Source organism: Alosa pseudoharengus, unplaced genomic scaffold (assembly GCF_046254945.1).
Source record: "Alosa pseudoharengus isolate Yale_2024_CS ecotype anadromous, Long Island Sound unplaced genomic scaffold, YU_APseudo_1.1 YU_APseudo_1.1_scf_6, whole genome shotgun sequence".
NCBI classification, from domain to species: Eukaryota; Metazoa; Chordata; class Actinopteri; order Clupeiformes; family Clupeidae; genus Alosa; species Alosa pseudoharengus.
Genome location: NW_027468848.1, coordinates 5,155,734 through 5,168,997, shown reverse-complemented (window position 1 = coordinate 5,168,997; position 13,264 = coordinate 5,155,734). Strand labels below are relative to the sequence as shown.

Here is a 13,264-nt window from a genome sequence, read left to right as displayed (position 1 = left end):
GAAACTTTTCGTAGAGTTTGGACTAAATCCAATATGGCGGAGGTCCAATATGGCGGAAAGTGACGTAATAGGAGTCATTGAACTTAGGTCGGTCCAGGGATTCCAACATTGCCTGATTTGTGAAAATCAGACGCACCGTTCAATGGTCACATGCGTGAATGCAATCCAGGTTCGACCCAATTTTCAGCCAAATTTTGAACCGTTGGTGCTAATTGACCGTTCGCAAAACCCCGCACATCGAACGCAGATGAGCCAATGGCAGTCCAGTAGCTCCATGCAGGCAGACATGGCCCGTCAACTTCACCTTACGGCTCCATAGAAATGTATTGGGAGCCTTGATATTTGTCCGGTGTTATGGGATTTTATAGTGATATTGAGTTGAGTGAGTTGAAAAGGACAGTCAAACGACATATTTGTGGGATTAACACAACACCGATACACAGAAAAATGCCTTTCAACTTGATTACGTTTTCTTATGTTAAATTAGATTAAATTCTCTCGTCCCAGATCTCCACTATTTTAATACCTTAACAAACCATAACTAAACAGTGCTCCACCACATCTGTGGATTAAGCCACACAGTCAACTCAATGTAAGTAAGATAAATAAGGATGTTAATTGTTTTCATTTAGTGTAACATTTATTCACCATATAATAATAAAGCTGAAGTGGCTCTGCAATGTAGGCTATGTTCCCGATTTTTGGCAGCACCATGTTCCTTACATGACATGGCCCAGTGTCCTTGTAACATGCATGCAAGTCTATCTAGCACAGCTAATATTCATATCAGTGAATCACACTCGCCTCCCGTTTAAGTTTGTCACCCAACAAAGCTAGATATGAGTTTTTATACATGTGTCTCTATTAGGGCTGTCAAAATAACTGATTAATTTCGATTAATTAATTTGAGGAAAAATAACTGATTAAAAAAATTAGTGCAGATTAATCGATTCCGTATGACCTTTGACCCCGAGCCGTTCTAGTCAGTAAAAATTAGACTGTAAAATGAAGGAGAGAAGAAAACGTGCTGCCTGGATCATTGATTGGAACATTTACTTTTAAAAATGGCCTGATGGTGTTGATAATACTAAAATAAAGTGTTGAAAATAAAGTCCTCTGCAATGTCTGCAGCAAGAAATGTGCATATCAGTTCATCAACTGAGTTCATCAACTCTATAGTCGCACATCAATGCAAAGAAATAAGTGTTGACATTGAGGGGAGTGTTCATTTATTTTTGCATTGTGTCCCCTAGGTTATATCTGTGGCCTGAAATGCCTTGTATGTGAAAAAAAAAACTTCTTCCCGAAGCACATTTTGAATTTATTTCCTCAGCATATTAGGTCATATCATAGATTATTATGGCAATTATTTGAACAGTGAAAATAATAATAAAAGAGTTTTTGAACTTTAATGTCACTAATGCTGATTATTCCATGATTCATTTGAATTTAAATATTTAAAATACCTTTACAGCAAAAATTATATATGCGATTAATTTAGATTAATTAATCACAGAGTATGTAATTAATTAGATTAATTTTTTTAATCGATTGACAGCCCTAGTCTCTATGTCATACTGCAGTCTTTCAACGAATTGTAAATGATAGTACATTTGTTTAGGTCCGTGGCTCTCTCCGTGGCTCTCTGTAACTTTTAGAGTCTTAACAGCTACTGTACCATGAATTTCTAGACAACTCCGTTGTGTTTGACGGGCGTAGTAACAATAACTAGGGGGCGTGGCTTTTGCAAACGGTCAATTGTATGAGATAGGCCTGCTTGTTATGAGCTGTGGTGGATTTACTACTGATTCATCCTCCATAGTGAATCCCAGAGTCAGGCTCCTCCAGAAGACACTCCCAGACTCTGGAGGGGCCAAAGTGACCTGTCTGGCCACTGGTTTCTACCCCCGTCACATCAACCTGACCCTGCTCAGAGACGGCCAGCCTGTGTCTGACCACCAGATCACTGGGGGGGAGCGGCTACCTAATGGAGATGAGGAAGAGCCTGGAGGTCAGTGCAGAGGAACTAAGAGAGAAACACCAGTAGGCTACTCCTGCACAGCTGAACACCTCACCCTGGACAACAAGCGAGACATTACATTGGGTAGCGCTTTGAACTATGGAATGTTTTTTGTGCCAAAATTAACTAAATAAATGAAATATGAAATCAATAAATGAAATATGAAATAAATAATTAAAAGTTGTATGTTTCGTGAGTCCAGTCGGACTCGGAGCTGGATCACTTCCAGAGCTATCGTGTTCTTTCAGGCAGCAACCAATCAGCGGCTAGGTCCCGCCTTGATGGGTGACTGACGTATTTATTTATTTCATGGTGCATTGCAAGACTGTGCATATGGAATGTCAATGTTAATATAGATATGGTTTTTACATTTAATTAATTAATTAATGTATTTATTTCACATTTTTTATTCAACTTTTTATTTATTTATTTAATCTTTTATTTATTTCATATTTCATTTATTGATTTAATTTTGGCATAAAAAACATTCTATATTGAACAGCCATGTCACTCAAATGTGATTTTAATATCTGCTACCTATAGCAAATTTCTCTAGGATATATACTGTAGTTCCCATAAAAATATTAATTCCCATAAAATATTAGTGGTGTCATTTCATATTATTCACAGATCTTGATCCTGTGTATGCAGTGCCCCTTGTGGCATGGCTTGGTGTTGCACTGTTTTTACTTTCTGTGACTGGAGCCACAGTAGCCACAGTCATGTGGTGCAGAAAATGTGCAGGTAAAACAGATAAACAACAACACACTGAAGTGAAACAGTTTTATGTGTATTGAGTTCAGTTTGTTAATAATTTCTGTGATTATTCGGATCAAATATTAAATGTTTGTGCCACTCTTTGTATTTCAGAAACAGATCAGCAACAAAAACAGCATCGGACACTTCTACTTAAATTATCAAGCTAAACAACATCCTGTGGCGAGACACAAAAAAAAACCTGTGTGTATGTGTGTGTGTGCGGACATTGTCACAATCACAGCTGTTTATTATAGCATAGTAATAGCTGTTTGTTTATTACAAATAAAAGTAAACAACATTTTCTTCTCAAGTGTGGGTTTCGGATACTTTATACAACTCTGTTTCTACGCAACATTTTTTATCAATGAGGCCCCTGCAGTGGTTTCCCGAGGAAGGGATTTCAGGAGATGTGAGCGCTACAGTACAAGTGGGTGATGCAGTGAGCAGAGATCAACAAAAACAAATCAAAAACACAAACGTCTCAAAGAAGATCCATAATCTGTTCACACATAAAGAATGTGCCCTATCAGTTATTATTTCTCTCTCTGTTTTTAGGCTTCTTACCTCATGTTAAACAAAAAAATAACTCAGGATTTTATTTAAAATATCAGCTCAATGCATTTGTATTTCTGGTAGATGCGGTCTGTAGTTGTTTATAGAGGTTTTGAGGCTTCTTTATACTCTGCTGATCAAGATGTGATGTCTTCAGGGGGCTTTACAGACAAATAATCAGCTCACACACTTTTCAGAAACAGTTACAACCACAACACAAACGCCCCATACAGATGCAAAGTCTGTTCATTCTTACTGTCCCCTATCAGTTATTTCCCTGTGTCCCTTCTTGGGTTTCTTACTTCATGTAGCACTGAAAATAATAACTAAAAAGTGTTTTTTTAATGTCACAGAAAACAGCTCAATGTATTTGTGTTTGTGGTAGAGGCTGTTTGGAATTGTTTACTGAGGTTTTGAGGCTTATTTATAATCTGCCAAACAGGGGAGACACAGTAGGACACACTATGGCAAACACACCTTTTATTTCTGCAGACAGACAGGCCAATCAGCTGATTCACAGCTGATTACATTCAGAGTATTTTAGTATTTCTTGGTCTATATCAATGTAGTAAAATAAGATATACAAGTTCAAAACTTTTTGTCCAAAATATTGTGTGGGTGCAAAGGGCAACACCCATTTGTATCAATGAGAGTTGTGTGAAAGTGAAATCTTCAAACTTATTTTAATGTTACGGACCAGTTCACTGGATTTTGACTTGTATGTTACACTACACTACTTACCCTTCCTTTTTATTAATGTATCTGTGAGGAGTCTGACCCCAATTCCCAAAGCTGAAACACTAATACCTCCTACAGTACTGCAGCAAGGTCCTAGCATGGCTCATGCTACCAGACCTATTACTGAGAATACTCACAACAGCTTCACTGATGATCCCATTTGTAGCCTAAACCCAGGGTAGAGTGAGTGAGTGAATGTGGTCTGGACTCTGTGAAGGAGGGTCATTGTGTCAGAGATGCTGTAGAAGGCCAGAGTTCCTGCCCTGTTATCCACATACACACCTATTCTGGAGCTAGCCACTAGAGGGAGTGTAGTCCGTTTATTATTGTGCCAGAAAAAGCAGCTGGAGCTGGTGAGGTACAGACTCCAGGACTGATCATTACATCCAAACACACGCTCAGCACCCCATCCTTTCCTGCTGATGCTTTTATATGAGACTGCTATATAAAAACCATCCTTTCCACTCCACTCCACCTCCCAGTAGCAGCGTCCACACACACCCTCTCTACTTAGCACCTGAGGGTACCCATCAAATCTCTCTGGATGATCAGGATATGACTGGAGTTCATCTCTCCTCTCCACCCTCCTGTTCCCCTCAGACAGATGGAGTTTTTCATTAGCTGTGTTTGGTTCCAGTGTGAAGTGACAGGAGTCTGATGAAGGAAAAGACAACACAAAGGACAGAATGCTTCAATGTTGTGCGCACGAGCATGTGTGTAAGTGTGTGTATGTTTGTCTGCATTTGTAATCGAACACACAATTCATGTTGTGTGTTCTAGTTTTGTCTGTGTGTTATCAAAACATATGTTTATGAACAAGACCTCTACTTTCACCTGGTAGCACAACCCCCAGCATACTGAAGGGCCAGACACACACATTCCTGCACCCACCTTTGCCTACACTATGCACTGCTGTTCACTCCAAACCCCATTTCAGCTCATCTACATGCTGCTCCAGGAGCACAAAGAGGCGGGTGCACATTGATTGGCTGTTCAGTTCATATAACCTTTGGACAGAATCACAGACTGAACCTTTAGTGATGCATGCAACTGAACAGGAGTGACCCGTCCATATTTACTGGAGGACATCACTTCATTCCTGATGTCAGTTAAACCCTGCAGCAATAGAATGACTAGACATCTACAGGGGAATCAGGCCTGCATCTGCTCTGCTGGTTATTATGAGTCTCACATCTGGCATTAAAAATGCCTTTATATTGTAATGTTCACAATCCCAGGCAGACTTCAGGTACTACACAACTTAAAGCCCCCCCTAAAGAGTTTTTTAGAGGGTGTATGTGTGTGTGTGGGGGGGGGGTATATTTTTACTAGGGCTAACTGTCAACCTAGGAAAGGCATATTGGGCACTGTTTTTTACAAGAAGGTTACTACTAAATTATGTTCACAAAGCTGCTGAGATCAAGTTTTACTGAGGAAAAGAGACAACACTTAAGCTATAAGAAAGATTATGCTGCTGATTTGAATTATCAGATAAATAAGAAATAAAAACCACAGGCTACAAATGAAATGAATGAAACACCTTATCCATACACATGCATCTGTATGATGACATGTTAGCTCACTAATTTTGTAATTTGATGTATACCAATAAGTTACATTTAGTTTGATATCAATAATAAATGGATGTTTGAATAGAGGTCCATTTTAGGACACTTATACTCAATGTATTATATACATTGTAGTGTTGTGAACTGTTTAATCCTGGTTGGCTATTCTGAAAATGACAGTGACCTAAAAAACTATAGGCCTATCCCCAAATTACCTTTCGTTTCAAAGATCCTGGAAAAAGTTGTTCTCTCTCACGTCACCTCTTATTTGAATGCTTTCAATATCCTAGATAAATTTCAGTCAGGTTTTAGAAAACTTCACTGAATCTGTTCTACTTAAGGTGCAAAATTATATTCTTTGCTCAGTAGATAATGGGTCTTGTGTCCTATTAGCACTTCTTGACCTTAGTGCCGCTTTTGATACCATTGACCATAGCATCCTTTTAAAACGTTTGGAGGTTGAAGTTGGTCTGAAAGGGGTGGTGTTGAAATGGTTCACATCATATCTGAATGATAGAACATTCTCTGTAAGATTAGGTAATTGCTTTTCGTCCATTGCTCCTATCAAATGTGGTGTCCCTTAGGGTTCCATTTTAGGCCCTCTGCTATTCTCCCTATATATGCTGCCTCTTGGCTCCATTTTTAACAAACATAACATTCAATATCACTGCAATGCGGATGACTCTCAATTTTACCTTTAGCTGAAAGTTCCTGCACTTTGGAAAGCCTGTTTAATTGCCTTAATGACATAAAGAGTTGGATGGCTGCAAATGTCTCACAATTAAATGAAAAGAAAACAGAGATAATTATTTTTGGTCCACTCAGCTCTCTTCCTAAGATAAGAAATGCACTTGGGCCACTGGCTGTAAATTGCCACAGTGAGGTCAGAAATCTAGGTGTTTTCCTAGATTCCTCTTTGAATTTCAATAAGCAAGTCAGTAGTGTGGTTAAGGGAAGCTTTTTTCAATTAAGACAAATAGCTAAATTAAAGCCCTGGCTCTCATATACTGACTTAGAAACTGTAATCCATGCTTTTGTTACATCTAGGCTGGACTATTGTAACTCTCTGTATTTAGGTCTGAACCAATCTACCCTTGCTAGACTTCAATTAGTCCAACATGCAGCAGCTAGGCTTCTTACTGGAACAAAGAAACATATGCACATAAGTCCTGTGCTGGCCCAACTCCACTTGTTACCTGTCAAATACAGAATTCCTTTTAAAGTTTTACTTTTTGTTTTCAAAGCCCTAAATGGAATAGCACCACAGTATATCTTTGACCTTTTAAGTCCCTACTGTCCTTCTAGGCCACCGAGGTCTTCCTCACAACATCTCTCAGTCCCAAATGCAACCCTAAAAACTAAAGGTGATAGGACTTTTTCTGTTGCTGCCCCTAGACTCTGGAATAATAAAGCCAGCTCTTTAGAGAACATCTCCTCTCATAGCAACACTTACAACAAGTCTTGCTGATCCTAGCACTCACCAGCCGTCTTAAACTGACAAGTAACTGTTAAAAAACAGCATTCACTGATGCACTTATTCTTACTGTACTCTAATGTTTTTTAAATTGTCCTAAAAATGTTGAGAATTGCTCTAAAACTTAAACTGTTTACCATGTTGTTAGTCGCTTTGGCTAAAAATGCGTCAGCCAAATGTAATGTAATGTAATAAAGACCCAATAAAGACCTATTTTCTTATTTCTTTTCAGCATTATATTAACTGGCATCTTTAACTTTACTGTACATCTTTCTGTAGGCCTATAGTAGTAGTTTCAGTAATCATATGTTCTTTTATCTACATTCATAATCTGTTTATTATTATTATTGTTATTTTTTTTTGTATTTTCATTTATTTTTATTTTTTTGTAATTTATATTTTTGTTTTTATTACTGTATTTATTTTATTTCTGTGAGCACCTTGGGTCAATTACATTGCATTTAAGTGTGCTATGTAAATAAATGTGACTTGACTTGACTTGACTTGAAAATGTGATTGCAATGAAATTTGAGTTGCAATTTGGAATTTGTCAAATGTGTGTGACAACTCACATTGTAGGAATTCCTCTCTGGTTGTCGGTTCTGAAGGCAAAATATCCTGGACTTTAGTCACTATTGATGGAAAGAATCATATTATAAACAACACTTACTTACATAAGTGGTGTAAATATTGACATCGTTTCAACCTCTTTGTTTTTTATCAGTTAAATTAAAGTAGTGTCAGAAATGTCAGGAGTGTGACCAACCTGCTGCAGATATCTTCATGAGTTCCTCTTTGCAGAAATCCTCCAGCTGCCCCTTTAGAGAGGAGACGGATTTCTTAACAGCCTCAAAAGAAAGGCTTTGGTTTACACAGGTACTGGACACGTGTTTAGACTCAGGTGTGTTGCTCACTGACTGGAGTGTAGAGAAACACATGACAGAGAACGAAAAATAGAGAGAGATGGAGGGAGAGAGAGAGAGATGGAGAGAGAGAGAGAGATGGGAGAGAGAGAGAGATGGAGAGAGAGAGAGAGATGGAGGGGAGAAAGAGAGAGAGAGAGAGAGAGAGAGAGAGAGAGAGATGGGGGAAGAGAGAGAGAGACATGGGGAGAGAGAGAGAGACATGGGGAGAGAGAGAGAGAGACATGGGGAGAGAGATGGGAGAGAGAGAGAGAGATGGGAGAAAGAGAGAGAGACAGAGAGAGATGGGGGGAGAGAGAGAGACATGGGGAGAGAGAGAGAGACATGGGGAGAGAGAGAGAGAGACATGGGGAGAGAGATGGGAGAGAGAGAGAGAGATGGGAGAGAGAGAGAGACATGGGGAGAAAGAGAGAGAGAGAGAGATGGGGAGAAAGAGAGAGAGAGAGAGAGGGATGGAGGTGGGACACCAGTTACATTCCCAAAAAAGCATTCAGGTTTACGTATAAGTTTAACTCATATGGAGATAAATGGAGGGGAGAGAGAGACAGATGGAGGAGGCATGGGTGGAGGGGGGGGGGGGGTCGGTAGGATGTGGGGACACTAATTACAATTTCAAAAAAGCATTCAAGTGGTTGCATATAATGTTCACAATCTGTATTTCATGACATGTAAATGCAGTTGATACAGTTGGATTTTTAGTTTTTAATTTATTTAAATGTTTCAATCAGTACATTGTGTAGGGATGGGTGATATAGACTATCTGTATCATGGTATTTTTCCATCAGTTAATGACAATATGAACCATTCAACATCATATTTTTTTAAGCATACAGTTCAAACAATTCAAATCTAACAATTACACTCATTTTGTATCATTACAAAAACATTCTGATCTCTCAGATCTGAAAGGTGGGGGTCTGTTAAAGTGATGCATAAGGCAGATTAATGCCATCAGCACATCCTGAGCCCTCATAACCTATCAGCAGTTACCTTGAGGAAATGGATGTGGTCCTCTGTGTGTGAAAGCTGCTCCAGCTCAGCATCTCTCCTCTTCAGCTCAGCAATCTCCTGCTCCAGTTGCTTCAGATGTTCTTCAGCCCGACTCACCTCAGCCTTCTCCTGAGCTCTGATCAGCTCTGTCACCTCAGAGCGCCTTCTCTCAATGGAGCGGATCATCTCAGTAAAGATGCTCTCACTGTCCTCCACTGCTGTTTGTGCAGAACTCTGATACGAGACACACAAAGACACGTGATCCATCTAAAGCAGCCCTCACTCAGCTCTTCCACAAAGCCTGTTACCCACAGTGTGGCTTAAGGAAGTGGTATCCTCCTCCGAGCACGTTTGCACGCGTCAAAGGCCCGCATCGAAGATGTGTGTCATTGATGTGTGGTCTCAATTGTTGGGAGACTACTCTTGCAACTCATGCTATGTTTGTGTGTGTGTGTGTGTGTGTGTGTGTGTGTGTGTGGGTGGGTGGGGGGGGGGGGGGGGGTGTAATGGTTTATGAATTTGGGAAATGGTATGTGTGTGTTTTGGGGTAATGGGGTGTGTTTGGGATATGTTTGTGTGGTAGTTTACGAATTAGGGGGTATGGTATGTGTGTGTTTGGTTGGGAGGTATGGTGTAATGCTGTATGTGTGTAAGGGCTTCGGGGGGGGGGGGGGGGCTGGTGTACCCGTGTGTGGATGTGTGGGTGTGGGGGGATGTGTAGGGGGGCTGTACCTGTGTGTGCGCATGTATGTGTGATATATTTTTTTCATTTTTATGTCAAAACCATATCAAGGGAAATGTGTGCAACATAACATGAAACAAGAATAGACTAAGAAAAAAGTTGGCAATATCATTCACAATTACTTTCAGATAAATTAGCTTTTCAAGAGCACAAATCTATACTGCCTGACATTCCACTTCATCATCTTCAGAATGCTGTAGCCTAACCTTTGATCTAGGGCACACAGAAACAAACTTTAACTTGTTTTGTAAACTTTAAGTGATTGGTAATCATACCAGATGTGTTTTGTAGAGATGTTTAAAGTTTTATTTTTTACCCAAGATGTATATGTGTAATCTTCCCCCATAGTACTCACCTTGAGAGTCTCCACAGCCTTCCTCAGCTCCTGCAGCTCCTTCTCTCTCTCCAGGATTCTCTGCTGAAATTTCCTCTGGGTCTCTCCCAAGTGTGTCTATGTTAAACAAATTACATCACATCCACACTGCAGTTATCATAGAATTACTAGGCCTGTTAGACAATTCCTCAAGCGCAAACTGCTTCATCAGGGTGAGCTGATCTTTAATATTGCCGATGAGCCGATTACTAAAAAGGCTGTCATTACAGGCTGTGACAGGCTTTACAACATCAATAGATGGAAGTGATTTTATGCCGTTGTTATTCAGTCTCTAACTTAATGTCTAATGGAACTCTACAGGATGCCTGCTTGCTTCATTCCAGTTATATAGTCACGTTGCACCATACCTCTTTCCCGTCACACTCCACATCTCCAGCTCCAGCACATACAATAGGAGCAGGATCAACAGGTTGAAATCTGCTCTTCCTGAACTGTTCCACAAGCTCAGCAAAAATGTTATTTTTGTTTAAAACGGGTCTTGGACTGAACGTCTGTCTGCACTGGGGGCAGCTGTAGACTCCCTTCCGATCTTCCTGATCCCAGCAGACGTTAATGCAGCCCATGCAGTAACTATGTCCACAGTTAACAGTGACTGGATCCTTAAGGAGATCTAGACAAATCGCGCACGTAAAAAGGTCCTGGTTACTTGGAGTCAGTTCTGCCATTCTTCTTTTGAGGTGTGTATCGCTTCACAAGTTGTCGTGTAGGCTAGGCTACATTAGTTTCGTTTCGCCTGAAGTCGGTGCGACTGCGCAATGTAATTTCGAGATGACTTGTGCGATGGGCGTGTTCGTGCAAACAGACACTTAAAACCATTTACCCCTTGAAGGCTTTCGAGTATGAAAAAGGTGCAAAAATCGCGAGCACATTTAACTGCAGATTTTTCATGCGCACACCAAAGTCACACATGTGCAACAGTGGATTTGAAGTTGCACATATTTTGTGTACTTTGTAAAGACAAAATAGGGGCTACAAGTTCACAAATCCTTATTAGAGGTAGCCTACACAGACCCTATATCCTGTGCATCACAACTTCCAAGAGTCACGCAACGCTTTTGCTCCAATCGTTGCAGCGCAGTAGCCGAGGTGTAAAACATATGAACATATGAACATATGAAGCCACAAATTATGGGCTATATTTTTCCATTCACGGGTGTGTGAATTTCACACACCCGTGAATGGAAAAATATAGCCCATAATTTGTGTCTTGAGTGGGGAGAGACAATGACAAGTAAAGACTTACGCCAACACAAAATCATCATTACAAGTAGGCCTATGCAAATCCTATCCTGTGCATTGCAACTTCAAAGAGTGATGATGAAGTTTGCCACTTTTGCTATGGTTGCAGCGCACATCCGTGTTTCATAATTTGAATATTTAATGTGAATATTTTCTCAATAATAAAATTCTATAGATATGATCATTGAGCATTTTCTTGCACGGCTCCGAGTCAATTGATACAACTGCTCGAATCTGCTTCTACGAGTTTCAGCTGTTGTTTTCCTGATAGATAGGCCTACGTTTGCACCTCGCAAGGTGAGATAATGTGCAAAAGATATGTGCACACTGAGCGAATCGATAGAGAAAACAATGCGGCTGGACCTGGATCGAGACTACCCAGAAAATTTCTGCTTATTCTCAAAATTAATCAAGGCAAGTCAAGTTTATAACATAAAAACATGAAACATAAACACACATACTGTCAAAATGAAAAGATTAACTAAAAAGTGCAAATGTAATGCAAGTCCTAGTGTCCCTGGACCAAGCGTAGGCCTACTGCCTGGGGAAAGAAACTCCTCCTCAGTCTTTCAGGTCTGGCTGAGATGAAGGCTAGTCGCCTATCAGATGTTAGCCACTTGAAGAGGTTGTGGTTAGGACGGTGAATGTCTTTCATGATGCGCATGTGCCCTGGATCTGCAACGGTTGTTGTAGGTCTCCTGGAGACAGGGCAGAGCAGTCCTGGTGATGCGCTCTGCACATCGGATCACCCTACTGATGCACATCGGATCACCCTACTGAGGCACATCGGATCACCCTACTGAGGGCCCTCCTGTCCTGTGCACTGCAGTTTCCATACCAGGCAGTACTGCCTGACAACAACAGCAGCTGTGTAAAATGTCCTCAGCCTCACATTTCCTCAGCCACCTAGGCGCTGTCTAGTAGGGGTGGGCGGATCGATCTAAATATCGATAGTATCGATGCCAACACTGGTATTGGTATTTGATCGATACAACTGTAATTGAATCGATATTTTAATTTAAATATCTCTCCTCTACGTTCACTAGTTGCTTGTGTCTTCCACCTCTACAATCCTGAGCGAACGCTGCTTTCACATCTTGCCCACTTTGCTCCTTCTCCCCCTCCTGCTGCTCTGCTGTGATTCGTTGTTGTGTAGTCACGTGACTCACTGACACAACGCGCAGAGGAGCAGCGAGGCTGATAGCACATTGAATGAGAGATCAGGATGGCCGAGAGGAAAATAAGTGTTGTGTGGAGCTATTTTATAGTACTACAACTTGTGATACGTGTAAAAAGAGCATTCGATACTGTGGCAACACTACAACCTATACAAACACTTAAAAACACATGTCAAGGAAAATGCTGAGCTACAAAAACGAAGAAATGAGGAGGGAAATCCATCCACTTCCAGACCCCCGGCACAGAGACAGAGTTCGTTGGGAGAGTCATTTCAGAGAGGCAGAGAATACCCAGGTAGCTTGTAAGAGTAGGCTAATATTATGTTAGCATGTCATATCCTGTCTTCAGTTAGTGTGATTGCTCAAGAATAAGACATCGCGAAGCTGAGAGCAACCTGACGAACTTTAATTCTTACATTTAGACCTGGGCTGTATTCACTTATCCTGCGCGCCCCCTCTAACATTAGATTACATTTGTGCAACTTGTGCACTTGTTATTTAGGCCTACAGCCTAACGGTGTGCTAATATAATGTCCATTGTCTAGCATGGCAAAAACCTTTGAGCTGTTGTCTAAGATAACAACTGGCTCGTCCATATGCTTGCATATAGGCTATCATGCACTCCTGATTGCTTCCATCTAGTCAAGCATGTCCATCATTACCGCATATATTGATAAACTAGAAAAT

The 13,264-nt window shown here is 40.6% G+C and overlaps 1 protein-coding gene across 1 annotated transcript; it reads right to left on the bottom strand.

Annotated features, from left to right (window-relative positions):
• Window positions 1-3,616: 3,616 nt before the first annotated feature.
• LOC143105501 (tripartite motif-containing protein 16-like protein) lies at window positions 3,617-10,924 on the bottom strand. Its single transcript, XM_076269461.1, has 6 exons — window positions 10,508-10,924; window positions 10,122-10,217; window positions 9,025-9,258; window positions 7,878-8,028; window positions 7,684-7,743; window positions 3,617-4,723 (listed from the first exon to the last, which is right to left on the bottom strand). The coding sequence occupies exons 1-6, from the start codon at window positions 10,823-10,825 to the stop codon at window positions 4,203-4,205; spliced, it is 1,380 nt and encodes a 459-aa protein (XP_076125576.1). The 5' UTR covers window positions 10,826-10,924; the 3' UTR covers window positions 3,617-4,202.
• Between the last annotated feature and the right edge of the window lie 2,340 nt (window positions 10,925-13,264).

Excerpts from the sequence above, each read along its gene's own strand:
- LOC143105501 (XM_076269461.1), bottom strand. The coding sequence starts at position 10,825 with ATGGCAGAACTGACTCCAAGTAACCAGGACCTTTTTACGTGCGCGATT. Across the intron at positions 10,218-10,507 it reads TGGAGTGTGACGGGAAAGAG|ACACACTTGGGAGAGACCCA; the intron begins GTATGGTGCAAC and ends TGTTTAACATAG. Across the intron at positions 7,744-7,877 it reads CATGAAGATATCTGCAGCAG|TGACTAAAGTCCAGGATATT; the intron begins GTTGGTCACACT and ends TTCCATCAATAG.